General features: G+C 48.8%; 1 protein-coding gene across 3 annotated transcripts in view; it reads right to left on the bottom strand.

Moving 5' to 3' along the window:
• Positions 1 to 17354: 17354 nt before the first annotated feature.
• Positions 17355 to 27814, bottom strand: part of LOC113407323 (voltage-dependent R-type calcium channel subunit alpha-1E-like) — a 258992-nt gene continuing 248532 nt past the window's right edge. For 2 of the 3 annotated variants that reach the window (XM_026655713.1, XM_026655714.1), the window contains 4 exons: positions 27007 to 27115; positions 22207 to 22387; positions 19734 to 19924; positions 17355 to 17894 (listed from right to left, as the gene is read on the bottom strand). In XM_026655713.1, the coding sequence (XP_026511498.1) occupies positions 17355 to 17894; positions 19734 to 19924; positions 22207 to 22387; positions 27007 to 27115 (1021 nt within the window). Of the gene's footprint in view, positions 17895 to 19733; positions 19925 to 22206; positions 22388 to 24464; positions 24594 to 27006; positions 27116 to 27814 lie in introns of all 3 variants that reach the window. The other variant, XM_026655712.1, reaches the window with a different exon arrangement.

The following is a 27814-nucleotide window of genomic DNA, read 5'->3' as shown; positions in this document are numbered from 1 at the left end:
GAAGGGGTACGGCGTGCAGAAGAACATTACCGTAGTTCCTGGGTAAGGAGTTTGTGAGGAGCGTCGAGACCTGATCATGTTAAACTGTTGTGTGTTTTGAACGTGGAACGTTATATTTCAGTTTGTTAATAAAAATTCTTGTTAAATCCAAGCCAGAGCATATCATTATTATACAGGCAATGCCAGAGTTTATGCAGGGCTTGGCTAATAACAGGTATTTGGGTTATTTGGCTAGCTTGTGGCCTTGTTTCATGACCTCGGCTACCATTACTAACTCGTTTCAGAGTAGCAGCCATGTTAGTCTGTATCCGCAAAAAGAACAGGAGTACTTGTGGCACCTTAGAGACTAACAAATTTATTTGAGCATAAGCTTTCGTGGGCTACATCCCACTTCTATACATCCGATGAAGTGGGATGTAGCCAACGAAAGCTTATGCTCAAATAAATTTGTTGGTCTCTAAGATGCCACAAGTACTCCTGTTCTTATTACTAACTCGGTGCACCTGTAACGTTACTAATGTGGTGCAAGCATTTTTGTGCACCACAGGGTCAGTGAAAGCAGGATCAAACCCGAAGTCTTATTCTAATGAACTTTTGCAACATTTTCCATCAAAGAATGTTACCTGCTAGTTTGGTGTGGGCATTCGCTACCTACCATACATGAACAATTGGAAGCCTCTAGCAAATGTTGTCTTTTTCAGTGGGTTGTTTCCAGTGTATTGCAGCTGCCAGACCAGAAAAGCAACAGTGGGTGGAGTGATGTCAAGTGAGATCAGAGAGACTGCTAAATCCACAACCATCCTAATGAATAATTGTAAGGGAATGCAACTGTTCTGAATGAAACAGAGTCAAGAATGCCACATGGGTCAGAGAAAGTGTTTCTCCCCACCGGAAATGATTGCTGCTGGTAACAGTTTGTTACAGAGCATACAAAATGAGAAGGTGCGCTTGACCTAGTTTTGTGCAATCTACCAGAGTCAATACAGAAAAGAAATGTCTTTGAACCACCAAGCAACAGCATGCACAATATAAATAAATGTGATGTCCTCCCAAGGAAGGTCACTCCATGTGTATTACTGTATTTGCTACAGAACACATGTAGAGAGGCAGCATGTTGCCATGGGCAGGACACTGCACTGGGGGCAGATCCTCAGACAGCGTTAAGCGTCATAGCTCCATTCTGGGATATTTTACTTCAGTTGAGGAGCTGCCTCCTGCGTTCTATTCCCAGCTCTTCCACTGACCTGCCGGATGGCCTTGGGTAGATCACGTCAACTCTCGGCCTCTGTTTTCCCTCGTGACCTTTGTCTAGTTCGATTGCAAACTCACTGGGACAAGGACTGTTTCTTCCCACGTGTCTGTACAGCACCTGACTGATTCCAGCTGAGCCTGCTGAGTGCCACTGTGACGCGAATCCGAAGAGAAGAAAAAGCAGAAGGCCGCTGGGTTAATTCTTTAGAACAAGTTTTTATTTTATTTTTTTCTCTGACAAAAAAACATTAAAGTTTTACATTCCCCCCCCCCCACCCGTTTTTTTTGTGGTTTTCCTTTTGGAGCCAAATGAGCATTTATGTTACAATATATCCACCTCGTCAACATGCAGTGCTGAGCTCAGCAGCTGGCTTAGGAGAGGTGCACCCAGACTTCCACAGGGATCACGGCTTTGGTCCGCCACTAAGAACTGCATTTATTGGAGGGATCTCGAACTTGCCCTGGATGTGCCAGGACTGTGACTATGGAAAAAAACCCAAAAGGGAATGCTGTGTGCCAGTTTGATTAGCATGCACGTTGCACCTCAGCAGCTGCTCTGCTTTCTCTTAGTCAATCGTCACATGCTTTGGGTAACGAGCAAGTGAAAATGGCACAGAGTCAACTCCAGAGGCAATGGTTGTTGTTTAGAACAGCTGGATGTCTCAATACGACTGGAGATCAGTTAGCCAGCTGTGCACCGGTAGTAGTATTGTATTGGTGCACCTCCAGTTGGATTGGACTGAGCAGGGTCTGGTTATCCTGAAACACTAGATCCAGATGCAGAGACTGAACTATTTCCCTGATTTTCTCTGCCTCCCCATATCCTGCCATGGCCCTCTCCCTGCATGAACATTCTTGTTAGCTCCTCCCCCACCTGATGTCCTGCCATGGCCCTCTCTCTGCATGGAAGTATATTGTTACCGCCCCTGTTTTCCCCCTGCTATGTTGAAGGGTTATTAAAGTCATAAAGAACATCTTCTGGTTGGATTTAAGAAAACATTCCCTTGGTTTGGAGATGCTTGCTCCAAGTACAGCAGTGATGCTTGGAACCTGACCATAAGCGGAGAGCTTAGCAGCAGAATCTCATGGGCTTGTCAAGGGGGAGAAAGCTTCTGTCGGCTGTCAAGCCTTCTTTAGGCCATGGAAGATACATTATACAGAAGCAGAGTTAGTCCGGAGACTTACAAAAGGGTATGCAGGCTGCAACAGTACCTTCAAACAATCTGTTTCCCTATGGGGAGTCTTTCTCTTAGCTCTCTCATTTTTTGGTTTTACAGGCCGATACAGTATTGTCCCCATTTGCTTTCAAATCCTATGACCCCCCTGGGGTACTTTATCCCCTTCTAGAGGTGTAACCACATCCTGGACTTTGCAAGGTAGATCTAATCAGTCCATGCTCGTGGTGCCACTGAAAAAGAAAGATTCCCAACACTGTGGTTTATAGTGTAGCTGCATACAAACAGTTTCTGTATGTTAAAAAAACACCAGTGTAGATGAATAAAAAGCTCTACTCAGGTTCCGCATCCATGCTATCGATGGATGCTCATTACTTGGCTGATGAACCCAACAGGTTTTCAATAAACCAGCTGGTATCGGCATATCATACGGAAACTCTCATCAAATCATTTGGACGAGGGCTACTCTAGAACCGGGGTGGCAATGTTTTAGCACTTGTTTCACACAAAGGGGCAAATTCTGCTTTAGTTCCATGGATGCCAACCATCCTGCAATGTTTTATTTTAATGGCACTTTGATTTTTACTGTTTCTCCTCTCTCCTGTTTTTATGGTTTCAACAGCAACTAACTTGTCAAACGGAAATTTCAAATGATTCCCACCCAAGACCACTGATAGTCAAGAAGAAAATGCTTCCATCTCCTAATCCAAATATGTAGTGAAGTGTCTGTGCAATACATGGGAGCGGGGGGGGGGGGGGGGGGGGGGGAGGGAGAAGGGGGAGAGAGACATTCCATCCAGGAGCTGAGAAGCACAGAGCTCACCTGACTGGCAGCTTTAACATCTGGAGAGAGACCCAACTTCCATGCTACTTCAAAGTTTTGGCTCCAGGAGCTGGACATGCCCCTTTCCCATCACCAATCTCAGTTCCGATTTGAGTGTCATGGCTCCAACTTTTGGAGAGAGATTGAGTGTCCATTCTGATTCAAGGCATTTTGGGAAACAGCTTGAACCGGAGACTGATTTTGTGTGTCTGGAGAGCAGACCCACCTCTGTAGGTGCTCAGATGTTATGGCAATAAGCAGACTGTAAATACTTAGCTTGATCAGATAGATCTCTCTAACCTATCTCAGCCCCATTTCAAGCCTCTGGCGCCATCACTAGGCTGGAAACCCCATCTAAGTCCCGATCCTGCTGTAGCATTCAGACAGATCTGAGCCCACTCCTAGTTCTGTGCTCTAGGATCTAAAGAGTCAACTGATCTCAGTCCTGAATCCAGACTTCACTACCTGCAGAGCCACCTGTAGCCAAAGCTAGATTCCAGTTCCAGCTACAAGCAAATGATCTCGTGGCCAGTCAAACTCTGAGCTGAAAGATCCATCATTTCCCTGGTGGCATATACCAGCACTCTGTCTAGATTGCTGGGGGCAAGGGGAACACACCTTCCCTCAGGTGGGGGGGACCAGGATAAGCCTTCATAGGGGAGAGAGACCAGTCTGTGTGCCGAAGTGATATTAAGCTTGAAATATGAGTTTAAAAATTAAGAAATATTTCAAAACTCATAAACTTCATTGCACACTTGCTGGTCTGTTAGAACCATAATAATGAGACATAAGTTATAAGCTTTAAAACCAACGTGAAACAAGGATCCTCTTTATAGTCCCCCCCCCCCACCTAATGCACACACACAAGAGAACCCCACCTCCCACCCCCAGTAATGTATTTACACAGAGCATGGCTTATTGTCATAAATCTTTTTGCATTTAGAAGGTCAAGATGCAAACCCCTTTATTTACAATACCTATGGGGGAGGGTCATCTCAACCACACCCCACCCGCCCATGACCACCTCCTAGCCCAACAGTTTGTACCATGAGGAGATATGCCTTTGCGAGAGACCTTTGGAACAAGCTGACAGTAACACAGCTGCCTTCCTGCTGCTGGAGAATCAGAGTCAGTTCCTCAAAGCTGACTGGTTCAGAGTTATCCAGCTGCTGATTACTTCCTGTCAGTTCTGGAGTAATTAGTTTCCCCTTTGTTTTGTTTAATTGTGACACATTTCTCTGGTATCAGATTGCAGGACAGTACAGCCATGCCCCCCCCCCACCCCACCCCAGTTGGAATAATAAATGTGGGAGCCATCCTTAGGTTTCAGAGGAAACAGCTAATGGGGATGAATAGGGCAGGTCCCACCTCTTGATCCAGACAGGTATTGAGTACCTGCAATGTCCCTTTGTCACAGGGAGTTATGAGAGCCAGAATGGGCCTTTTACAGCTATTGGTTCTTCTTGTATGCTCAGTAAGGGCCCAATTCAAAGCCCACTGGCACCAATGCGAGTTTTTCCATTGCCTTCAGTGGGCTGCAGAGCAGGCCTTAACACACACCCCCCTCCCCCCGCTGTTGGTTTTCATTCTCCTCAACCACGAGAGAAATGCTCGTTATTTTTACACTAAAGCTTATCTCCATGGAAACTGAAGAGGGCCCTCACCGGAGAGCAGGCACCAATGCTCCTGAAGACCAGCTTGGTCTGGACCATGGCCCCGGTGGCAGTGAAGGCCCCAGAACCAATGCTCAGCAGCTCTCGTGCTTTCCCTGAGCTCCAACATTCCCCAGACCCTTGCAGTTTGCCAACGGCTCTGAGAGGTGGGGAACGAGCAGGTGGCGATGAGGGCCCAAAAGACCTGACCTAGGCCTAGGGTTGCTGACTTTCTAATTGCACAAAACCAAACACCCTTCTGACCGCTTTCCCTGAGGCCCCACCCTCTGCCCTGCCCCTTCTGAGGCTCCGCCCCCTCACTCCATCCCCCCTCCCTCTGTCGCTCTCCCCCACCCTCACTGATTTGCTCATTTTCACCGGGCTGGCGCAGGGGGGTTGGGGTGTGGGAGGGGGTATGGGCTCTGAACTGGGGGTGCGGGCTCTGAGCTGGGGCTAGGGGGTTTGGGGTGCAGGAGGAGGCTCTGGGCTGTGGCCAAGGGGTTCAGAGTGTGGGAGGGGGTTGGGGCTCTGGGCTGGGGCATGGGCTCAGGGGTGGGGCCAGATATGAGTGGTTCAGGGTGTGGGAAGGGGATCCGGGCTGAGTCAGGGATGCGGGGGAGGGGGGTCAGGACTCTGGCTGGGGGTGTGGTCTCTGGGAGGGAGTTTGGGTGCGGGACGGGGCTCAGGGCACAGGGTTGAGGCGTGGGAGGGTGTGCAGGTTCTGAGAGGGAGTTTGGGTGTGGGAAGGGGCTCGGGGTTGGGGCACAGGAGGGGGCTCAGGGCTGGGGCAGGGGGTTGGAGCATGGGAGGGAGTTTGCGTGCAGGAGGGGATTTGGGGTGTGGGCTCTGGGAGGGAGTTTTGGTGCAGGAGGGGGCTCGGGGCAGGGGGTTGGGGCGTGGGAGGGGGTGAGTGGTGCGGGCTCCGGATGACGCTTACCTTGGCTCACAGGCTACATGTCCCACAGCTCCTAGGCAGCTGCAGTGGCACAGGAGCCAGCAAACAGAGCTGTAAACAGGGGAGTTTGAGTGGGAGTTTGGAAGGGGAGTTTGGGGGGAAGACTAGGAGAACCAGGGAGAGGAACAGACAGGCTAGTGAAGGGAGCATGTGGTGTTCTGGCAGTGTTGTGGTGATCGTTGGGGGTTTGTTTTGCTGTGGGTGGTGGTATTTTGGTTTGGTTTGTGTTTCATGGACTAATAGGACTTAGGTGGGAAGGCTATGACAGATACAGAGGCAGCAGTGGTAGTGACCCAAGCAGTGGAAGACACAATGAAGATGACTGGATGTGGAAGCTGCAGTATGTACATGATCCTGGAGGGGGTACCTGAAAAGAGTTTAGTCTGCATGAAGTGTCGCCTGATAGAGCTGATGGAAGAAAAGATCCAAGGATTGGAGATGCAGGTGGAAACTTTGGTTGAGTTTAGAAGGGAGTTTGAGCAGATGTTGGAGCAAAGACATGAGGAGGCTGAAGGGAAAAGCTCAGACTTGCAGATGGAAGCAGGACCAAAGAACTCTGAGGGGAGACTGCTGGGTGAGGAAAGTGGACAGTGGAAGCATGTGACTAAGAGAACCAGGCAGAGGAAAAGATGGGCTAGTGAAGGAGAAATAGAGCTCAGGAACAGGTTTGCGGAGTTGGAAAATGAAGACGGGGCACAGCAGGTGGTCACTGAAGGTGGGAGGGCAAGGAAGAAGAGAAGAGCAGTGAGTCCTATAGGAAGAGGGGAAGAGTCAATGGAGATAACAACACCAAATATGAGCCCCAGGAGGATATGGGATGGGTTGCAGAGGATTGCAAGGGAGAATAGGAATTGAGAGGACTTGCAGCCAGAGGGAACAGGGGATAGACTGGAGAATCGCACCATCACCAGGAAAAGGCAGGTCTACGTGATTGGGGACTCCTTACTGAGAAGAACAGACAGGCCTGTAACCAGAGCTGATCCAGAGAACGGAAGGGTGTGCTGTTTGCCTGGTGCTAAGATATGGGATGTGGACCTGAGGCTGAAGAGGATCCTAATGGGAGCGGGAAAGAATCCACTGATTGTCCTTCATGTGGGAACAATGATATGGCTAGATTCTCGCTGGAACGTATCAAGGGACACTATGTCAGGCTGGGGAAGACGCTTAAGGAAATTGAGGCTCAGGTGATCTTCAGTGGGATTCTGCCTGTTCCTAGAGAAGGGCAACAAAGGTGTGACAAGATTATGACGATCAACAGATGGCTCAGGCAGTGGTACTATAAGGAGGGCTTTGGGATGTATGGCCACTGGGAGGCATTCATGGACAGAGGACTGTTCTCTCAGGATGGACTTCACCTGAGTAGGGAGGGAAATAGACTTCTAGGATGGAGGCTGGCACAACTGATTAAGAGAGCTTTAAACTAGGAATTTGGGGAAGATGGTTGGGAGATGTACAGGTAATGTCCACGCTGGATTTTAACATTGAGAGGGAAGAAAACGAAGAAAGAAAGGATACAGCCGTGGGTAGGAGAATGGACATAAGGAGGAAGGGTAGTGTAGATACCATTCTAATAGGTGATACTGACGGTAGAATGTCTGTGCCTAATCGGGTAAAGAATGTGAGCGAAGGCAAACAGCAAAAATTAAGATGTTTGTACACCAATGCGAGGAGCCTAGGTTACAAAATGGAGGAACTAGAGTTACTGGTGCAGGAAGCGAAACCAGATATTATAGGGATAACAGAAACATGGTGGAATAGTAGTCATGACTGGAGTACAGGTATTGAAGGGTATGTGCTGTTTAAGAAAGAAAGAAAGAAAGGCAAAGGCGGTGGAGTAGCATTGTATATCAATGATGAGGTAGACTGAAAAGAAATAAGAAGTGATGGAATGGATAAGACAGAGTCTGTCTGGGCAAAAATCACATTGGGGAAGAAAGCTACTAGAAGCTCCCCTGGGACAGTGCTTGGGGTGTGCTATAGACCAGCGGGATCTGATTTGGATATGGATAGAGACCTCTTTAATGTTTTTAATGAAGTAAATACTAATGGGAATTGTGTGATCATGGGAGACTTTAACTTCCCAGATATAAACTGGAGGACAAGTGCTAGTAATAATAATAGGGCTTAGATTTTCCTAGATGAGATAGCTGATGGATTCCTTCACCAAGTAGTTGCTGAACCAACAAGAGGGGAAGTCATTTTAGATTTGGTTTTGGTGAGTAGAGAAGACCTCATAGAAGAAATGGTTGTAGGGGACAACCTTGGTTCGAGCGATCATGAGCTAATTCAGTTAAAACTAAATGGAAGGATAAACAAAAATAGATCTGTGACTAGGGTTTTTGATTTCAAAAGGGCTAACTTTAAAAAAATAAGGAAATTAGTTAGGGAAGTGGATTGGACTGAAGAACTTGTGGATCTAAAGGCGGAGGAGGCCTGGAATTACTTCAAGTCAAAGTTGCAGAAACTATGAGAAGCCTGCATCCCAAGAAAGGGGGAAAAATTCATAGGCAGGAGTTGTAGACCAAGCTGGATGAGCAAGCATCTCAGAGAGGTGATTAAGAAAAAGCAGAAAGCCTACAAGGAGTGGAAGATGGGATGGATCAGCAAGAAAAGCTACCTTATTGAGGTCAGAACATGTAGGGATAAAGTGAGAAAGGCCAAACGCCATGTAGAGTTGAACCTTGCAAAGGGAATTAAAACCAATAGTAAAAGGTTCAATAGCCATATAAATAAGAAGAAAACAAAGAAAGAAGGAGGAGTGGGACCACTAAACACTGAGGATGGAGTGGAGGTTAAGGATAATCTAGGCATGGCCCAATATCTAAACAAATACTTTGCCTCAGTCTTTAATGAGGAGCTTAGGGATAATGGCAGGATGACAAATGGGAATGAGGATATGGAGGTAGATATTACCACATCCGAGGTAGAAGCCAAACTCGAACAGCTTAATGGGACTAAATCGGGGGGCCCAGATAATCTTCATCCAAGAATATTAAAGGAACTGGCACATGAAATTGCAAGCCCATTAGCAAGAATTTTTAATGAATCTGTAAACTCAGGGGTTGTACCGTATGACTGGAGAATTGCTAACATAGTTCCTATTTTTAAGAAAGGGAAAAAATGTGATCCAGGTAACTACAGGCCTGTTAGTTTGACATCTGTAGTATGCAAGGTCTTAGAAAAATTTTTGAAGGCGAAAGTAGGACATTGAGGTCAATGGTAATTGGGACAAAATACAACATGGTTTTACAAAAGGTAGATCATACCAAACCAACCCGATCTCCTTCTTTGAGAAGATTACAGATTTTTTAGACAAAGGAAACGCAGTGGATCTAATTTACCTTGATTTCAGTAAGGCATTTGATACAGTTCCACACGGGGAATTAGTTAAATTGGAAAAGATGGGGATCAATATGAAAATTGAAAGGTGGATAAGGAACTGGATAAAGGGGCGACTACAGAGGGTCATACTGAAAGGTGAACTGTCAGACTGGAGGGAGGTTACTAGTGGAGTTCCTCAGGGATCCGTTTTGGGACCAATCTTATTTAATCTTTTTATTACTGACCTTGGCATAAAAAGTGGGAGTGTGCTAATAAGGTTTGCGGATGACACAAAGCTGGGAGGTAGTGCCAATACAGAGAAGGACCGGGATATCATACAGGATGATCTGGATGACCTTGTAAACTGGAGTAATAGGATGAAATTTAATAGTGAAAAGTGCAAGGTCATGCATTTAGGGATTAATAACAAGAATTTTTGTTATAAGCTGGGGACTCATCAGTTGGAAGTAACAGAGGAGGAGAAGGACCTCGGAGTATTGGTTGATCACAGGATGACTATGAGCCGCCAATGTGATATGGCCGTGAAAAAAGCTAATGCGGTCTTGGGATGCATCAGGTGAGGTATTTCCAGTAGAGATAAGGAGGTGTTAGTACCGTTACACAAGGCACTGGTGAGACCTCATCTGGAATACTGTGTGCAGTTCTGGTCTCCCATGTTTTAGAAGGATGAATTCAAACTGGAACAGGTACAGAGAAGGGCTACTAGGATAATCCAAGGAATGGAAAACCTGTCTTATGAAAGGAGACTCAAAGAGCTTGGCTTGTTTAGCCTAACCAAAGGAAGGCTGAGGGGAGATATGATTGCTCACTACAAATATATCAGAGGGATAAATACCAGGGAGGGAGAAGAATTATTTAAGCTCAGTACCAATGTGGACACAAGAACAAATGGATATAAACTAACCATCAGGAAGTTTAGACTTGAAATTAGACGAAGGTTTCTAACCATCAGAGGAGTGAAGTTCTGGAACAGCCTTCCAAGGGGAGCAGTGGGGGCAAAAGACATATCTGGCTTCAAGACTAAGCTTGATAAGTTTATGGAGGGGATGGTATGATGGGATAGTCTAATTTTGGCAATTAACTGATCTTTGACTATTAGCGGTAAATATGCCCAATGGCCTGTGATGGGATGTTAGATGGGGTGGGATCTGAGTTACCACAGAGAATTCTTTTCTGGGTGTCTGGCTGGTGAGTCTTGCCCACATGCTCAAGGTTTAGCTGATCACCATATTTGGGGTTGGGAAGGAATTTTCTTCCAGGGCAGATTGGCAGAGGCCCTGGGTTTTTTTCGCCTTCCTCTGCAGCATGGGGCACGGGTCACTTGCTGGAGGATTCTCTGCACCTTGATGTCTTTAAACCATGATTTGAAGACTTCAATAGCTCAGACATAGTTTAGGGGTTTATTATAGAGTGAGTGGGTGAGATTCTGTGGCCTGCATTGTACAGGAGGTCAGACTAGACAATCATAATGGTCCCTTCTGACCTTAAAGTCTATGAGTCTAGGTGGAGGCATGGCCAGGCGGCTCTGTGCGCTGCCTCGGCCCACAGGCGCCGCCTCCATAGCTCCCATTGGCCGTGGATCCCAGCCAATGGGAGCTGCAGAGCTGGCGCTCAGGTTGGGGGCAGCACATGGAGCCCCTGTGGCCATCCCTTTGCCTAGGAGCCAAGGGTCATGTCGCTGCTTCTGAGGAGCTACGCAGGTAGGGACCCTGCCAGCTCCGCACCAACTGGACTTTTAACGGCCTGGTCAGCAGTGCTGACTGGAACCGCCAGGGTCCCTTTTTGACCGGGCGTTCCAGTCAAAAACCGGACACGTGGCAACCCTACCTGGGTCTCACTGCACTTCACCTAACTTGAGAGGCATCAAGCTCCAAGGAGCTGTGATGCACAGGGGGAGCGACATCTAGCCAAGAAAAGCCCAACAGCCAGGTGGAGGCTCATCTGGCACTGCCCATGGACCACAAGGGCCTTTGTTCAAGTCTCCTTGGGGGTGTTGTGTGCTGCCCCAAAGGGGCAGGGGCTCAGGTACTTACTGGCTCAGAGCTGCAGAGGCAGTGGCTGCTGCTGGCAGACAGCTGCACCTTCTCTAGATTCACTTTACACGGAAATATTTGAGTCAGGAAATCCCCTGAGCGAGTCTTTACATTTTGGCTAAATGAAGGACTTAAAAGAGTGAAAGGAAATCGATGGGCCTGGACCCATATGCAACGGGGCCTGTGCTGCATTCTCCTGGCTGACAGCCGGCCCAGCAGATATGTTTCCAAGGTCTCTGCTGCCTGCCTCTCCCTGGTGTTCGAAAACGCTCTTGTGAGCTTCCTGGGCAATAACATGTACTACAAATTGCAGGAGAGACGTTCTTCGTACTGTCAAGAAGCTACCAAAAGCTCTTTATAATGGCAAACAGATCGGCAAGGGAAAGCTCCATATCGGAGATGAGCCTGAGCCAGACCCAGACAGCCCCAACTCTCTGAGCTGAATTCACACAGCCCAGCAACTCAGGCCCATCTCTACCAACCTGAGTCTAAAGCCCCTGAGAGGGCCCTCTGCTTAAAACACAAAATGCCCCACCCCCCGAAAACACTGAAAGTCAGAGCCACATGCCTAGCCCTGGCAATGACAGCCCAGCCCTTTAATCACTGTTTGTTTGTTTGTAAATGCACCCATCCCCATATCATCTGGTGCCTGACAAATTAAAACCAAGCAACACAATAAATGAAACTGCTACATTTCTGTATGGTTTGGCAGGTGGGCTAACGAGATCAAGCATAATGAGGTAGAGAGATCCTGCAAAGAGGTTTTGGATGGCAGTGAATTACTGGGCAGCCATTTGGACCTTGGGTTAACCCTCATTACATTCCAGCAGAATGAGACCTGGAAACTGGACAGCATGGGAGCTGACAGGAGAGCTGGCTTGCTTGCTGAGAGAAGTTAAGCCGCTGGAAGGGGGTGGTCCAGGTCACTTTTAGGGATGCTTTGTGTGAATTAAGCAGCTGAAAGAGCTGTGCAGGGATGGATTCATCACTTGTTTAGGGACAGCGAGAGGGTCAGATCACTAAGAGAGGGGTAGGATGGCTGGGGAGGAATTGGGTAGCTTGCTGGGGGCGTTTGGGGGTGGCAAGAGGATTTGGCACACAGGAGAGAGGGACAGTCACTCCTTGGAGTGAGGCACAAGGGCACAGATAGGCAGTGAAAGCATTTGGCACCTAGAATACGGATCTTTTCCCCAATCTCTCCCCTTGATAACTGTTCTTAGAGCTGGCTGGCTTGATAGTTCTTAGAGCTGGCTGAAATTTTTCATTGAAATTTTTTTTCAGAAACTCAGAAAACGATGTGGGAGGCTGATCTTCACTTTCAGTTTCAGGACAGCGAATGCCACCAGGATTTCTAAGGACCGAGCTGTAGCTTATCCAGTGGGTGGTGCAGAATTAAATGTCACTTGTCTAGAGTTAGGTTTTGGGTGGCCGAGGCTGCTGCACAACATGGACAAACTAAAACACAATAACCCTCTGACAGAAACAAGGGCATGATTGCAAGAAGCTAAGCTAAGGGCCACGTGCTCACACTTCCCAGTTAGCCACCCTAAACATGTGCCTTCAGAGCACAGCATCCCCTTCTAGTATGACAAGGCACACCAACATAACTGTAGATGCACAATTCGGGCATCACGACTGGCTCGAGTAATATAGTACATTGGGTATTATTATTACATAGCATCTTCGGTCCCAAAGCATTTATACAGCCCCCAAGCCAAAGTCTAGTCCTGCTGAAATGAATGGCAAAACTCCCACTGACTTCAAAGGAACCAGGCTTTGGCCCTGTATGTACAAAGATCACTCCTCACCCTACTGAAATGCAACCACCTCTGGGGTGGAAACAAAACAGCTACCCTACACTAGCATCCCTCTGCCACAGTGAGCACAGCAGAGAACACACATTTGAAACCGCAGGGGGAATTCAGGCTGGCAGAACAGAATTACAGAGCAGTTACAACTGGAGCTGGAATTTAGCCACATGCTGTATTTTAAATAGTACAGTTCCTGTATTAGGAAGTTGTCCCAGATGACTCAACTTCATGAACTCTACAGATAAGCACACTTGTCCCGAATATGCTGCACTGCAGTACTGCAGGCAGGCTTACTCATCCATACACTGCTCAACCCTCTTCCTACAGCCAGACGATCCCGGAGTCCCCCAGCACCGCTTATGCTGAATCCGCTTGCAACCTCCACCTCACCACTCTCAGCAGGAGGAGGATTTTAGCCCATTTATCTGTACAGGTACCTTAAGACAAAAGCTGCTATATAATAATACCCACACCATTATATTATTGTTGCCAGCTGCTGATTGCTGGTTTGTTCCCTTCCATTTGCACGTGTATGTGGAAGGGAGGGGCCAAGCCATCCTGGGAACACTGGAAGCGTGGGCAGCCAGCTCTCCCCTCTCAGACTGGATTTATTTTGTGGCATAGCTGGACTTTAGGAAAGGAAAATTTCAATTTTCAAGCAGACCAGGCCAGCCAAAAACTAACTGCAGACAAATCCATTCCAATCCAGTCCTGCCTGCCGGGTAAGCTTTTGGTCTGCACTCGCATATCCTTCGTGCATTCGGGTCCCAGTTCAGTATAGCATCTAAGCACATGCTTAAATCCATCCTAATTCAGCGTAGTTAAGCATGTGCTCCCATGCTTTGCTGGAGAGGGATGGATTGCTGAACCAAGGCCTGAACAGCCTAAAACCGGAAGTGAAAATCAGCCTCCTACCTCAATTTCTGCATAAAGGCCACTGAATGGGAGAAGAAATGGTTGATTTGCTAAATCTGTTCTTTGGGTCCTCTAAAGGACTTGTGCCAGGTACTGCACATTGGGGACAGCACACACGGCTGATTACATATGTGCTTCCCTTGAAGATTATCGCTGAGAGAGAGAAGACAGAGCACGTGCCTAAAAACACACCTTCCGAGGGAAAATCAGTCCTGTTTACAAGAAAGCCATGTCATATAGAATAAACGCACTCCCCCGTCCTTCTCCCACAGACTGAGGTGCTATGCATATGCAGAATTGCAGAGCTATGGGATAGGTGGCAGAGCCATGGGAGAAAAATGGCATAACCATGCAATAAACTGCATTGATCTTGCTCCTTCATTCCCCTTGCTTGCACTCTGTCCACTAATCTGTCCTCACACCAGGATGACTTCTAACAGCCGAAAACCCTGAGCAGCTCCCCAAATCAACCTGCCACAGAATTGTTTCTTCTGGTCCCCAAATGTGGAATTTCTCCCCATCATAATTAGACTGGGCAGAGGCCCCTTCACGGGCGATCATCATTCCTGATGCAGGGACAGCTCAATGGCCAAATACTACATAATGCTGAAGTGCTAGAAATGGGAGCTTTAAGGGGAGATTTGTTAAAGGCCCAAATGGGAGTTAGGTGCCCAATGTTCACTGACCTTCCAGTGAGATGTGGGTGCCTAACCCCCATGGCTCCTTATCCCATTGGCGAGGGGAGATTCTCAGCGAGATACACAGCATGCTGCTCCTAGCTCTGGAAGGTGACGAGATACTGGGTCTTGCAGCCATGACGTTTTTATGGTTAATAAAGCTCATTTTAGGTCCTGTTGCACCTGGCTAACAGGTGAAGGGATACAATAAACAGTCCCAATACACCTGTCTAAAACTTGCTCCAAATGGATTTTTTCTGTACACTGCATGGCATAATACAGCACGTTGGTGTAATGGAAAGGTTGAAGAGGTCCTTGGCTTGGGTTGAGCTGACAATTCACCCCTGAGTAACGTAACCTTCTCAAGCCAATGCTAATAAAACCCTGCTTGCATGACACTGTCCCATCAGGTACTTCATATGTATATTTTAAAGCTTCTCAAACAAACCTTCTTCAATCCATACAAGATTGAAGGCACATTGACGGTGCCAATCTGTTTGTGAATTGGGGGAGAACATTCTGCCTGGAACTGCTCCAGAGTGCCCGTAATTTGCAGGTGGAAGAGTAGGTAGCAGGCCATGAGGCAGGAAGGTTAAGATTTTGGAAACTGACTGGGGTCACACAGCTCATGGCAAATTGAGAACAGATGAGAAGCTAAATCCTCCAGTCGGCTTTGAAAATCTCAACCCCGGTCTCCTCGGTCAGATCAGAACCCTCCTCCATTCCAGGTCAGAGAGAGCTTGTCAAGCCCAGGAGGGGTTCTAATGGCTGTGGTGATGCAATCCATGTCCAGTTCCTGCACCTGAACTTGGGAAATAAAGGATGCTGCCCACATTTTTTCCAGTAGGGACGTGGGGACTGGATTCAGTCTGTAGCACTGCCTCTGCAGGAGATCTTGAAAGGCTAATATGCCTAAGTGTCCCTCCATGCAGCGATGAAGCTGCTTGGGGAACGGGGAGGGGAGAAGGGTTCACCCCCAATAGCCATGCTTTCCATCTGCACCTTCCATCCCCTCTCTAAACCAATTAGTCTGGTTTTGAAAAGTACTGTGCTCAGTCCTTCAGTTTCATTGTTCGAGAGGGTGGATGCATTTCCTCTGGGTCTCTTGGGTTAGGACTGGGCTGGGCAGAGATTTATGTACTTATCTGCATCACCTAGCCCTGCTCAATTGGCACTAGGGTGGCTCATTAGGGAAAAATCTGCTCATGTTTGCCAAAGCAGTTTGCTAGTGCACAACACTTTCACACTCAGCCAGTACAAAGGGGCATCAATCAGGACCTGATCCAAAGCCCACTGATATTTGTGGGAACACTTCCACCGACTTTAGTAAGCTTTGAATCAGACCCCTAGTGCACACTCTGTCCGTGCATCAGTGAAATGCAGAGGCACCTGAGCCGCAAGGAAGAGAGTATGGTGCCAGGCCAGCCACACACACGAGAGGGAGTGGGGAGGTATTGGTGTAAAGAGAGATTCCCACTCCCTTCTCTAGATTTTCATAGTCCCATGGACACCTATTTGAGTTCCTCGCTGGGCTAAGTGTAAACTGGGAAGTGGTAACTTCTTTGGCACACGCTCAGATCCTCAGTCTAGCTGGTGCTCAACCACATGCAAAAATTACAGCCCAGCAATAATACCGCCACCCATGTTAATATCTCCCGGGAGGTGTTTCCTTTTGTTTTAAATCTGTATTTTGCATTTCAAACAACAGGTCTGCCGCCTTCCAGGCAGGGGGAAAGAGGGGCCTGACCCAGCCTCGTTTGTCCAACAGAACAAGACCCAGGGTAGGAAAAATACCATACCTGGCATTGTAAGTCAACAGAAAGTGTTCACCTGCTGGCTAGAGGTCCTGCGGGAGAAAGGTGGCCCTGGAGATAGCGTGCACCAGTTGACTAAAACAAATACCTGCATGTGTATATCTTTATATATACAGCATATAAATATATATACACACACATACCGTATATATACACACACACACACCTATAGTTCTCAGTATATAAATAATATATGTACGAGCAAGGTGGTTACGTTCAGCAGCATTGCCCCCAGCCCCTCCTCCCACAATCTCCCCATGGTACAAGCCGTTTTGTTTTGGTTTCACCTGAACCCATCCCCTCCCACCATGCACAGCAGCGGCTGGCTGTCCGCTGGGCCCCAGGGCCACCGCCTGCCCCCACCCCACCTTCCTCCTGGCAGTTTTGTCACTAATGCATCTGGGAAGCAAACCAAAAGCCACGGGCAGCACAAGAGAACCCCAGTGATGGTGTCCGTTTCTCTGGAAGGGCCCCGCATCTGTCTCGATCCTCCCACTCCGACTTCCCAAGGGAAAAATGAAACATGCCCAAAGCCGCCTGCTGGGATCTTTTGCCAAGCTTCAAGGGACCAAGGCAAATACAAATAAATCTCAGGGTCCTGGCTGCTTTCTGCTGAGTTTTGCTTGGCAGCGGATCCACCCCCTGGTTTCCCATAGGCATAAAGTCCTGTTTTGCTTGGGAGGGGCATTTCCATGGTTTCCACACTCATCCCACTGGTGCCTGAGCCTTACTGGACCAGAGGCGTGCAAGCAAATCAAATGCTTCTTTGTGCAGAAAAAAGGGGGGGAGGGGTCAGCGGGTTCAAATTTTTTTTGCACAAAGATTTTATTTCTCCTGCATTTGATTTTGGGTTCGTTTCATTCCCACGCGTGGCGAAGAGCATGCAACAGAGGGAGGGAGCGGCCTCTAGCACTTGTCATCTTCTTCCGTATCACTTAGCACGTCGATGCTAGCCCCACACATCACCCCCTGCGCCGCCCCTCTCCTCCTTCTCCTGTAGTGCCCGTTGGGCATCTGCCAGCCATGCCGCAAAGGAGGGGCTGACCCGATGGTGTTGGAGCGGCCAAGGCTGGTTGCGACAGCAGCCTCAAAGGTGAGCGTCTCCTCCTCGCCGCAGTCTGAGGCATGGGAGTCGTCATGCAGGGCCAGGTATGGCTCCGAGATGTAGCGCTGGGGGGTGGAGTGCCGGCTCTGCTTTCCCTGCGGAGAGCTGGAAGACTCGGTCAGGCAGGTGTCATTCGTCTCCAGCGCCTGGGAGAATAGAGGGGACCCCCCCTCGCTCTCATCGGGTTGTGGGGAGGTGTCACCGGGGTGCCGCATCATGGAGGCATAAGAAAGGAGCGGCCGTGGCTTCGGGGGGACCGGAGGGAGTTGCCGGCGACCTCGTCTCGGGGTGCTGGTGTCAGATATAGAGGGGATGGAGCTTTCACTCAGGGAGCCCGTGCCCTGCAAAATGGAAGGAGACAAACACGTGTACAGTACAGCTGGGCTGGGATGGTTTGGTCAAAAGCTGCATCCTGCGCCTTCAGAAGCCCCTGATGAAAAGCAATCTCTCCATGGCTGCGTCTTCCCTAGGAGATGAGGTGTCTTCTTAACTCCAGTTAGCCACGGGGGAGCCTGGTCTTGAACTCAACCTACGAACTCCTATGAATACTTCAATCTGCTTTGTCTTCACGAGGATTTTACCTTGAGTTACACCTGGGCTACATCTAAAATTCCTCACTACATTACTCAGGGCTGTGAAAAATGTCACTCCCTATGCAATGGAGTTAGATCAACCTAAACCCACTGTAGACACCGCTAGGTCGATGGAAGAATTCTGGTGATGCAGGGAAGCATCTACACTACAGTAGCAGCGCTGCAGCAGTGCCCCTGTAGTGTAGACACACCCATAGCTAACTCGAGCTAAGAACACAATGGCTATGTCTACATCAAACCACTGCAGCTGCATCGCTGTAGTGCTTCAGCGTAGCCAATCACTACAGAGACGGGAGGGGTTCTCCCATCGGTGTAGCTAATCCACCTCCCTGAGAGGCGGTAGCTAGGCTGATGGAAGAATTCTTCTGTCGACCTAGCGCTGTCTACACCAGGCATTGGGTCGGCTTGACTATGTCTTTGAGGGGTGAGAATTTTTCACACCCCTTAGAGACATAGCTATGCCGATGTAGCTCTTCAGCATAGACCAGCTCCTAGTGAAGACGGCCTCAGGAGATCGGAACAGAGTAAACGGAGGTGGAAACTGCCTCAGCTGCTCCCACTTTCCTTCAGTGATCTCACAATGGCGTGTATTGGGCCTCACAATCATCCATTTGTGCATTCACAGTCCTACACTTGTTGCATCACAAAAGTGCACCGGCAAGGCCAGGGACGGACGTCTGCAACCCCACATGGTGTCAGTGGTAATTAATGGTGTTCTCAAACACACTGACAAAGAAACTGTTCACATGAACAGGCCTGATTCTCCCCTGCTGTGTTGTTTGGGCAGCTGTTTGCACTAGTGCAAAAGGGGTGTCAAATACTACCAAGAAGAATGGTACCATTTCACACCCACGTATCATGGGTGTAAATGATTGGACAAGGGGCAAAGCTGTGGAGAAGTTGGGCCTGTGTCTTTTTTTTGGGGGGTGGGCAGATGATATGGAAGAAAAGGCAAAAATCCCTTAGACTTAAACAGGGGTGGGTTGAATGTGGCTGGGGCTCCTCTGGCAAAGAGCCATATGGAGGGATGGTGACTGTTCCTCAGCTACTGGTAGCACTGCAATAAGCTTTCTAACTGATGGCACTTGGCATAGGATCTGGTACTATTAACATCACCACCACCAGTTCCCTGCTAGATTTACAGAAGAGGCACTGTGGTTTCACAACGGCACTAGGATAACACAACAACACCCAGTGTGGTCTAGTGGATAGAGCCCTGAACGGGGACTCAGGCATCCTGTTCCAGGCTCTGTGACCTAGGTCACGTCACCTGTCTGTGCCCATGTTTCCCCTCCCACCGATTGTCTGTCCTGTCTAATTAGTTTGGAAGCTCTTGGAGGCAGAGTCTGTCTCTCGTTATGTGTTTGCACAGCACCCAGCACAATGGGGCTCCAGTGGCAGGTAGGGCTTTTCAGCACTACCGTAATATACAGAATAATTGACCAATGGCTGCCTAACCCCAGAGATAGGAGTGCAGGGATCTCAGTGTTTTTGCAGATTTTTGGGGGGAATGATTGCGTGCCTCCATTCCTGCCCCAGGATCTCTGCCTGGAACAATGGTGTTTGGGCTGCTGGTTTCATCCCTACCTGCCTGTTTGGTGTCTGTGACCTGCCCTCGCTGGGTGACCTGGACTGGTGCCGGACAGGAGACTCGCCATCTGCCTGCGGACTCCTCTCCTCCGAGTTGCAGCGGGAGATGTCCGGGGACAGCAGGTGCTTGCGTTCTTTGGATCGCCCTCGTTCTCTTCCGCCCGAGCGATGTGTCTCAGATCTGTGGCCTGGGGAGGACAAAGTCAAACTGTAAGGCTCCCCAGTGGGACAGCTGCTGCAATTTGTTCAAAGTGGGGGTCCAGAGATCACAACCACGCTAGGAGGGTGCTGTCGTCTTAACTCTAATGTCCAGAGCTCCCTCTCCCTCATACTCTCTCCATCCTGCTAACCCAACACTTCCTCTAGGCCAGGCAGGTGAGGGGCTGAGCCCATGCCTAGGATCCTGTAAGAGCTCCCTCTGCCTCATCAAAGGAAGAGTGTATCTCTACTGCCTAGTATCTTCTTACACCCTCCTCTTCCCCCTAAGCAAAGTGCTTGTGACAGCCGTTGTGATTTCCTTCAGTCTGCAGTGGCTCTGGTCATAGCATGGAAATTGCTCCCCTCTGGATAGTTAATGACCTCTTTCCTTGGGGCTGACAAAGTCTTTCTCCTTCCTCCTTCTCCAGAGCCTCAGTGCATCCTCTGACACCATGGACCACTTTCTCCTCCTGCAGCACCTTCTGAACTGTACAGCTCCCTCCTACAATGGCTCTGCTCTCGTTTTATTAGGCTCTTTCCTCTCTGTCTCTGGTGGTGACTCCTCCTGTGTCAAGACACCACCTTGACTGAGCCCCAGAAGGCTCAATTCTCAGCCTGCTGCTGTTCTGTGACTTCTCCTTCTCAGTCAACTTATCTCCACCTTTATGCTTCCCTGCAGCACCACTTTCAGCCGGATGGAACTGTCAGTGGATTGTGAGCCCCATCCCATGTACTTTCGACTTGTCTGAACCAAGTAAACCCCAGGACTCTGTCACAGCTTCTTTCAGGGGAACACCTGGCCATCCTCAAACACAACTCTACCTCCCGCCTTCTTGGCACAGACCTCCCATTTGCCTCCACTCCATCTTAGCATCTGAACTTTCCTTCTCCTCCCACATCTCCCATGCCTGTAAACCTGCCCATCACCAGCTCCGCAACGATGCCAATGCAAGCCGCTGCCTCACTTTCAGCTGAAATTCTCATCCATGCATGAGCCATGGCAACTCTCTTCTCCATGGCTTTGTCAAGCCCCATCTCACCAGACTCCAGGAGGCGCAGAATGCTGCAGCCCTGTCTCCGTACAGTTCCACTGACTCCCCGGTCACATCAGGATCCAGTTCACACCTGGTTTCTCAAGTCTTCTACGGACTGACTCCAGCTTAGCTTACAGACCTGATTTCTCTCTACTTCTCACTCCCTCTTGGGGCAGCTCATGGATATACACCAAACGATTTTGCCATTTTGTTTTGGCCCATCCCTGCATAGACCCCTCTTCTCCTTCACCTAAACAGAACTTGCCAATCAGAAAGCCAGTGGCACCAAACTCAACTGATGCTGCAGTGAATCCTTTGCACCTATAGTGGGAGCCAGAGTTGAGGATCTGCAGCCACTCATGTAAGGCAGGGATGGCAAACTTATACCACTGCCAATCCTGATGCTGCCTGGGACAGGGGACGGATGGCACTGCTGCTGTAGAAGAGGGCTGGTGGCTCAGCACAACTCCTGTACATGCTGCTGACGGTGTGAAGGAGCAACAGGAAAACAGGATGGGGGTGGCCTCCTTCAGGGTTAGAGGAAGAACACCCCACAACGAGTAGAGCTGAGCCAGATGGACACTGGAGCAAGGGTCTGGTTGGTAGCCCAATCATAGGGACCTGAGTCTGAGATGTTTTGTGGCCCACCCCAGCTGGAGGAATGCTGGACCGCAGTGGGAGGGACTCCAGGCCAAGACCCAAACATGGGACACCAGGTGTCCTGCTGCAGCTGTTCTGGCACCTTGTTTTGACAACTCTTGGACTGCGGGTGTAACTCTTATAGAACACTATTCTTCCCTGGCCTGCCCGCTGCCCCCTCTACTTGTCCAGCCCCCGCCGCTTTTCTGTCATCTCCACATCTGGTACAAGGTAGCCTTCCTCTTTGCAGCTCCTGCATCTCTCTGGCTCATGGACTCTCCATCTATTTTCAGATTTCATAAAAATATATGTCTCCCTTGCCCATGTTTCTTAGCAGCTCCCTCCCCTCCTTGCTCCTTGTGGAACTCTCCGAATGTATAATTTAATCCTGTATACTGTCCTAGGGCACATCTTGCATGAGAAGAGCAATGCATGATGATAAAGCTGGATTGGATTGGACTTCTAGTTCTTTACCATTGTCTTTGGGCGGAGTGCCCCACGACTCTGCCATACCCAATAGTATTACTGAAGCTCCGACTGCAGAAAGTAGTGAATTACTCACCCGAATTACTTGTATTCTGGGAAAGAACCCCCCTCACCTGAGTCTGCATTCAGGCGGCGAGCAGACAGCTGCAGCGAGGAGTGGTAACTGCGCCGGCGCGACTTGTACGTGTTTTCACTGCTTCGCTCCATGGAGAACTCATCCAGCCAGGAACTGTTAGGACGCTTGTCCCGGATGGTGGAGAATGATCGTCTCATAGAGCTCGTGTCTGTAACCACCTGGAAATGCACCCCATGGGATGATTAATGGAAGTCAGCAGCAGCGGCAGGGGGAGGCAGACGGACCACTCCGAAGTCAAGGTGTCTAATATCAGAGAAAGACTAGTACAGTCTCTCCTGCTCAGACACTTTCCAGGAGGGAGTGCAGGAAATTTAACAGCAAAGGCTCCAGAGCTGCTCCAGCATCTATCACTGAATTAGAAAGCTGGGGCCAGATTCTCACCTGGTGTCAATCAGCACAGAAAAAGGAACAGCAAAGGAAATTCAAAAGGGAAGAGAAAGGAAAGCTCCTATTGGCTTATTCGCTCCCATGTCTCTCTCCTTTTCAATGTATTTGCGTAACTACTGCCATATTTCCATGTACTTCTCCTGGGCCTGTCCCCTTCTCACCAGCCCACCATCCTGTCCTTCATCTCCTGCCCCTTCCCCATCTGCCCTCACTCTCTCTTGTTGCTCTCATAGCCGACTACCTGCCCTTCTAACTTTATTCACTCTCCGTATCCTTCACCCCCTTACACCATTTCTCTTCCATCCCTCCTTCCCTTCTGCCACCTTATTCCTCCCCATTCCCTCTTCTCTCTCATCTTGAAGGATCCTTTACAGTTTCCATGCTTCCCCTCCTTTCACCATTTCCTTCCCCTCCTGTAATCCATCCCTTGTTTTCTTCCCTCTCTCCACTCTTGTCTTCTCTTGTTCTTTGCTGCCCATCAGTTGCCCCTGCTTGTATTTTTTCTTGCCTTACCTCATCTGCTTTTCCCTTCTCCATCTTTGGATCCATGCTTTTCCTTCCCTTCTCTCTCCCACCCAATCCCCTCTCCTTGTATTTCTCTCCCTATCTCTTCTTGTGCCTTCTTTCTGACTTGCTTCCTGCCGCCTCCCCTTGCTTCTCGTGCATTTTTCCCTTTGAAACAAAGCTATTTCCTTCCATTTCCCTCCAGTCCCTCGGTGCTGTTGCCATGTTGCCTCCCATCCCCACACTGTGTTCAGCCACTCCTCCCAGAGGTAGTCAGTCCCCTCTGTGCCTGATGGTAGAGCAGCTTCTGCGTCCATTTGGACTGTCTCAGCCTATTTGGGGATGGTCGGGCAGGCAGTATTTGGGAAAGATACAACAAAGACATCCATTACCAGGTGCCAAATTACCAGTTCACTCAGTAGCATCAGCACAGAACAGTTCTCCTTATCTCCCCACTCCCCAAAGGGCCACTGTAGACAATCAATGTGGATTTAACCCAAGGAGAATACTAGGAACATTGCATCCCACCCCCTTTGGCATGGAAGGGCCTGTTAATACTGTCCCCGCTACTGAAGAAATATGAGGTTCTGATACTCCATGCCAAAGGGTTATGAAAACAACCCAAGAAAAGCTTTCATGTCTCGGTCAAAACAGAATACGAGACAAACAGACAGAAAAACCAGGCAGACAAACGAAGAGATGGAGCATGGCCCAGACTGATCAGGACAGACTGCCCAGGGCCAGACAGGTGTGCATGTGTATCAGGACAACGGCAGAAGAAGGAAAGCAGAAGTTGGGTAATTGTCAGTACAAATATTTCTCAGGTGGGGAGGGATACTTTGAAAATGTTGCATGTTGAATGAAACACCAATGAACCAGTCCTGCTGAACGACAATGGGGGTAGGCTAGGGGGAGCAGAAGGATGGTCCAGTGGTTTGGGTTCTATCTTGGGAGACCCGGGTTCCATTCCCTGGTCTACCACAGGCTTCCTGTGTGACCTTGGGCAAGTCTCTCTGTGCCTCAGTTCATCATCTGTACAATGGGGATAATAGCATCACCCTGCCTCCCAGGGGTGTTGTTAGGATAACTGCGGTACAGACTGGGGGGTGCTCAGGTACAGTAGGAATAGGGCCATGTCATCCCCTAAGATAGACTGTTTCCCAGTGCCATCCAGATAGAGACCCGCTGGAAAAGCACTAGCAATACCTAGCACACTGCAGTAGGGCCTGGCAGTGCAGCACTAAACATCTCACAGGGAAAAATATGGGCTCTCTTTTCATATCAGATAGCTACAGCCATGTACTTCCACTTCTGCTTGTCCGGCTATGGTTTCGCTTGTGTTACCTGGGGATCCACAGTCAGGCGTGGCATGGAGGAGGCCCTCCCAGATACAGCGCGCTCCTGAGTGTCCACGGGGAGATAGTTGCCACGGTTAGAGGGCTGCACGCTTTGAAACTCTCTAACCTCTGGCTCCTGGAAATAAACACACAGCCAAGCTCGTGGGATTTTGTTTGATTAGGTCACCACTCCTCTCCTGCCAATGTCTGTGCTCCTGTTGGACTGGGAACCGCTTGACAGGAGGGGAACCTGCCTCTTTCAAATCTCAGGAACAGAGTGCAGTTTTTTGGTTGGCCAAACACTGAGAATGGCTGGATTCAGTATTAATAGCAGTTTCAGTCTCAGGCTCCATTACAGAGACCCAGCTCACAGGTTCCTGCCCTGGCTGACACCTAGGCAAACTTCACTACTTTTTTATTTTAGCAATGAGAGAAGGAAAACCAAGACTGATTTTTCTAGGTCCCTGGAATATCTACCCTTCTACTGCTTAGTTTTCTTTTATTTCCTTTTTTTAAGCTTGCAGAATCTTCTCTGTTTTGATTTTCTAAAAGGTTTTTCCAGTCATGTCCAAGTTAAATGAATCAGAAAGGGCTCAATGTCATATTTGTATATTTTGGTTAATTTCCGACTTTAAAAATCTCTTTTGTTTTGGTCAAAGAGGAAAAACGGAAGCAAGTGCTATTATTTTGGGTTGCCAGGAAGTGACATCAGATAGATGTGGGTCATCACTAGGAAGTGACAATAGAAGGGATGAATTCAGAGACCCCCTCCTTCATAGCCAGCAGTCTCCATGAAAGGTTGACCGGGAAGTTTCCATTTTTGGCTGAAGGGCTGAATTGTATGGAGAGGTGCCGTGTGTGTGATACAGAATTCACAGAGATAGTGCTACAAACTCTGAGAAGCATACAGATCAGACTGGAAATGTACAGTGATACAACACTGCAGTCCAACAAGTGTAAGGGTGGTGCCCAATGCACACACGTGTACATATATACACATACACAGACACTAGTGCTGCTGACTGGAATGTGGGCATATGTGTATGTTCACGTTTGTGTGACACAGTTCAACAGTTCAGTTTTGATAATGGACACCAGCACTGACAACAAGATGAACACGAATCCCAAAGCAGCCGATACCATTGTTCAGCACAGGGTAACCCACTGAAATGAGTATTTAATAAAAGGAATCGACCTGTGAAGAAAAGGATAGTTTACTGCATTATATCAATCCATTGTACTACAGCATCACAAAGTCTTAGAGCACCTCCCAAGCTGTTATATTTCCTGTGCACTCGTGTCCTGGGCCCGGAAACAGAGAGAGGAGGATCACTGGGCTGCTCAGACATTCTTTAGAAACATAGTTAAACAGCACCAGGCACATGGCATCCTTAGTAGCTCTGATAAACATGTCGGGCCAGATTTTCAGCTGCTGTAAACTGGCATAGCTCCAATGGAGTCCTGCTGATTTACACCAGCTGGCCGTCTGGGTCCACCTCTCAATATGTGGTGTGGGTACATTTTGCATCTCCACAATCCCTGCAAACCAGTCCTGTGCATGATCTGAAACACACCAGGATGCGCTCAGAAAGCTCGCGCGTGCTCAGTGCAGCCATACAAACACGGGCTCTCTCGTTCTCCCAAAAGACTACTGGACCACTTGTCACGTAGCCACAGGAGCCCACGCACTATACATGGGGGATGAAGCAGGGCCCTTAGAGTGCTGCATGCCTGAAGAGCCATCTGAAGCCCACCTGCTTTACAATGGAAGGACTCAAAGGTTAAAACCATGTTAAAAGCAATTCTAGAGAAGGATCTAGCGTGAAATGGGTTTCCATATTCTTTTTATGTAGGGCCATCCTGGTGTGACCTATTTTAGGACCGGACCCAAACCCCACTTGAAGTCAATGAATGGAAATACTCTCATTAACTGCAGTGGGCTTTGGATCAGGCCCGTGGATAGGAATATATCTTAATTTGTTACAGTGGGTTCCAAAAGATAGTTAAGAGATCAGTGTTCTTCCTCTTTTGCTCCTGCTATTGATCCCCTATTGGCAGAAGCTGGCACATCGTGACTTTACAGTGTCAGTGACAAGAGATCCACACTTCCCACTGCCAAGCAGGAGGATGCTGTCAGAGAATTTGCTTCCCAAAATCAGGGTAGGGGTAGGGAAGTGGGAGGGGGATGGAGAAAAGAAGTAGCAAGAGAGTTGGTATTATTGCTTGGACCAGTGGTTCTCAACCTGTGGCCCGCGGGCTGCTTGCAGTCCAATCAGCACAGAGCTGCAGCCCATGTGACATCCTCAGGGCCATACAGGTAGTATTGGATGCGGCCCACATAACTCGTTGTGGGCTGCATATGTAGCCCACAATGGAAACAGGTTGAGAACCACTGGACCCAAGAAGATTTTTGAGCAGTGTGCACGTGCATGGGACTGCCCACGCCCGCAGAATGGGGCAATAAAATTGGAACTACCTTTTGGAAACAGAGCAGGGCAGTGGTGCTGAGACCATAAACAAAGTACATTAAAGGCAGGACATTGGTTTACCAGAGATTGCTGCTCCTGGAACTGCCCATGTGTCGAATCCATACAAGCCAGCTGGAATATCTCTTGAGGAGAGAGTGGACTCAGCGATGGGTACCCACTCCGGCTGCTCCTGCAAAGACATTCCAACTTCAGAGAGAGAGAACAAATCTTCATGCTGCGATCACTGACGGCCTCTCTGACTTAAACCTCTTAAAGAGAAAAAGGTGACCTCATTTCACTCAGCATTGCATTCTCAAAGTTCTCCTGGCAAGAGGTGCTCCTCTGGTGGGTACGCTCTGAATTGAAATGAACAACTTCTCATCTCCCATACAAACTTCAACCTGGCATTGCTGAGTACTGTCCTGACAGCCGGCACTTCACTGAAAAGGGACAGCCGTTGTGCCACCTGCAATGTGGGAGCTCAGTGACAGTTCCAAAATGAGCCTCCACCTGGCGGTCATACTTGGCTGACAATCACAAGAGTTTTACTGTTCCTAGATTGGACATTTTGTTTCTCTGTGAAGTAGTCCAATTCTTTTGCAGCTAATGGTGGTGCAGCGGTACAGCGACGGCTTCCCCAGGGATGCCTGCGATTATGGGAATGGCATTACTAAAGTGACATGCACGTGCCTGGTGGTTGCATTGCCACCACGAGGATATTGGGTGTATTGGGGGCTCTTCCTCCTCCTTTTCTGTGACTCTAGACCAGTGGTTTTCAAACTTTTTGTATTGGTGACCCCTTTCACACAGCAAGTCTCTGAGTGTGACCCCCACTTAAAGATAAAAATGGGGGGGTTAATTTAATTTAACGAGGGCTTGGGGCTGTCAG

This window comes from Terrapene carolina, unplaced genomic scaffold (genome assembly GCF_002925995.2).
Source record: "Terrapene carolina triunguis isolate 2854851 unplaced genomic scaffold, T_m_triunguis-2.0 Scaffold210, whole genome shotgun sequence".
In the NCBI taxonomy this organism is placed as follows: domain Eukaryota; kingdom Metazoa; phylum Chordata; order Testudines; family Emydidae; genus Terrapene; species Terrapene triunguis.
The sequence above is the reverse complement of the archived record's forward strand: the minus strand, read 5'-3'. Positions and strand labels throughout refer to the sequence as shown.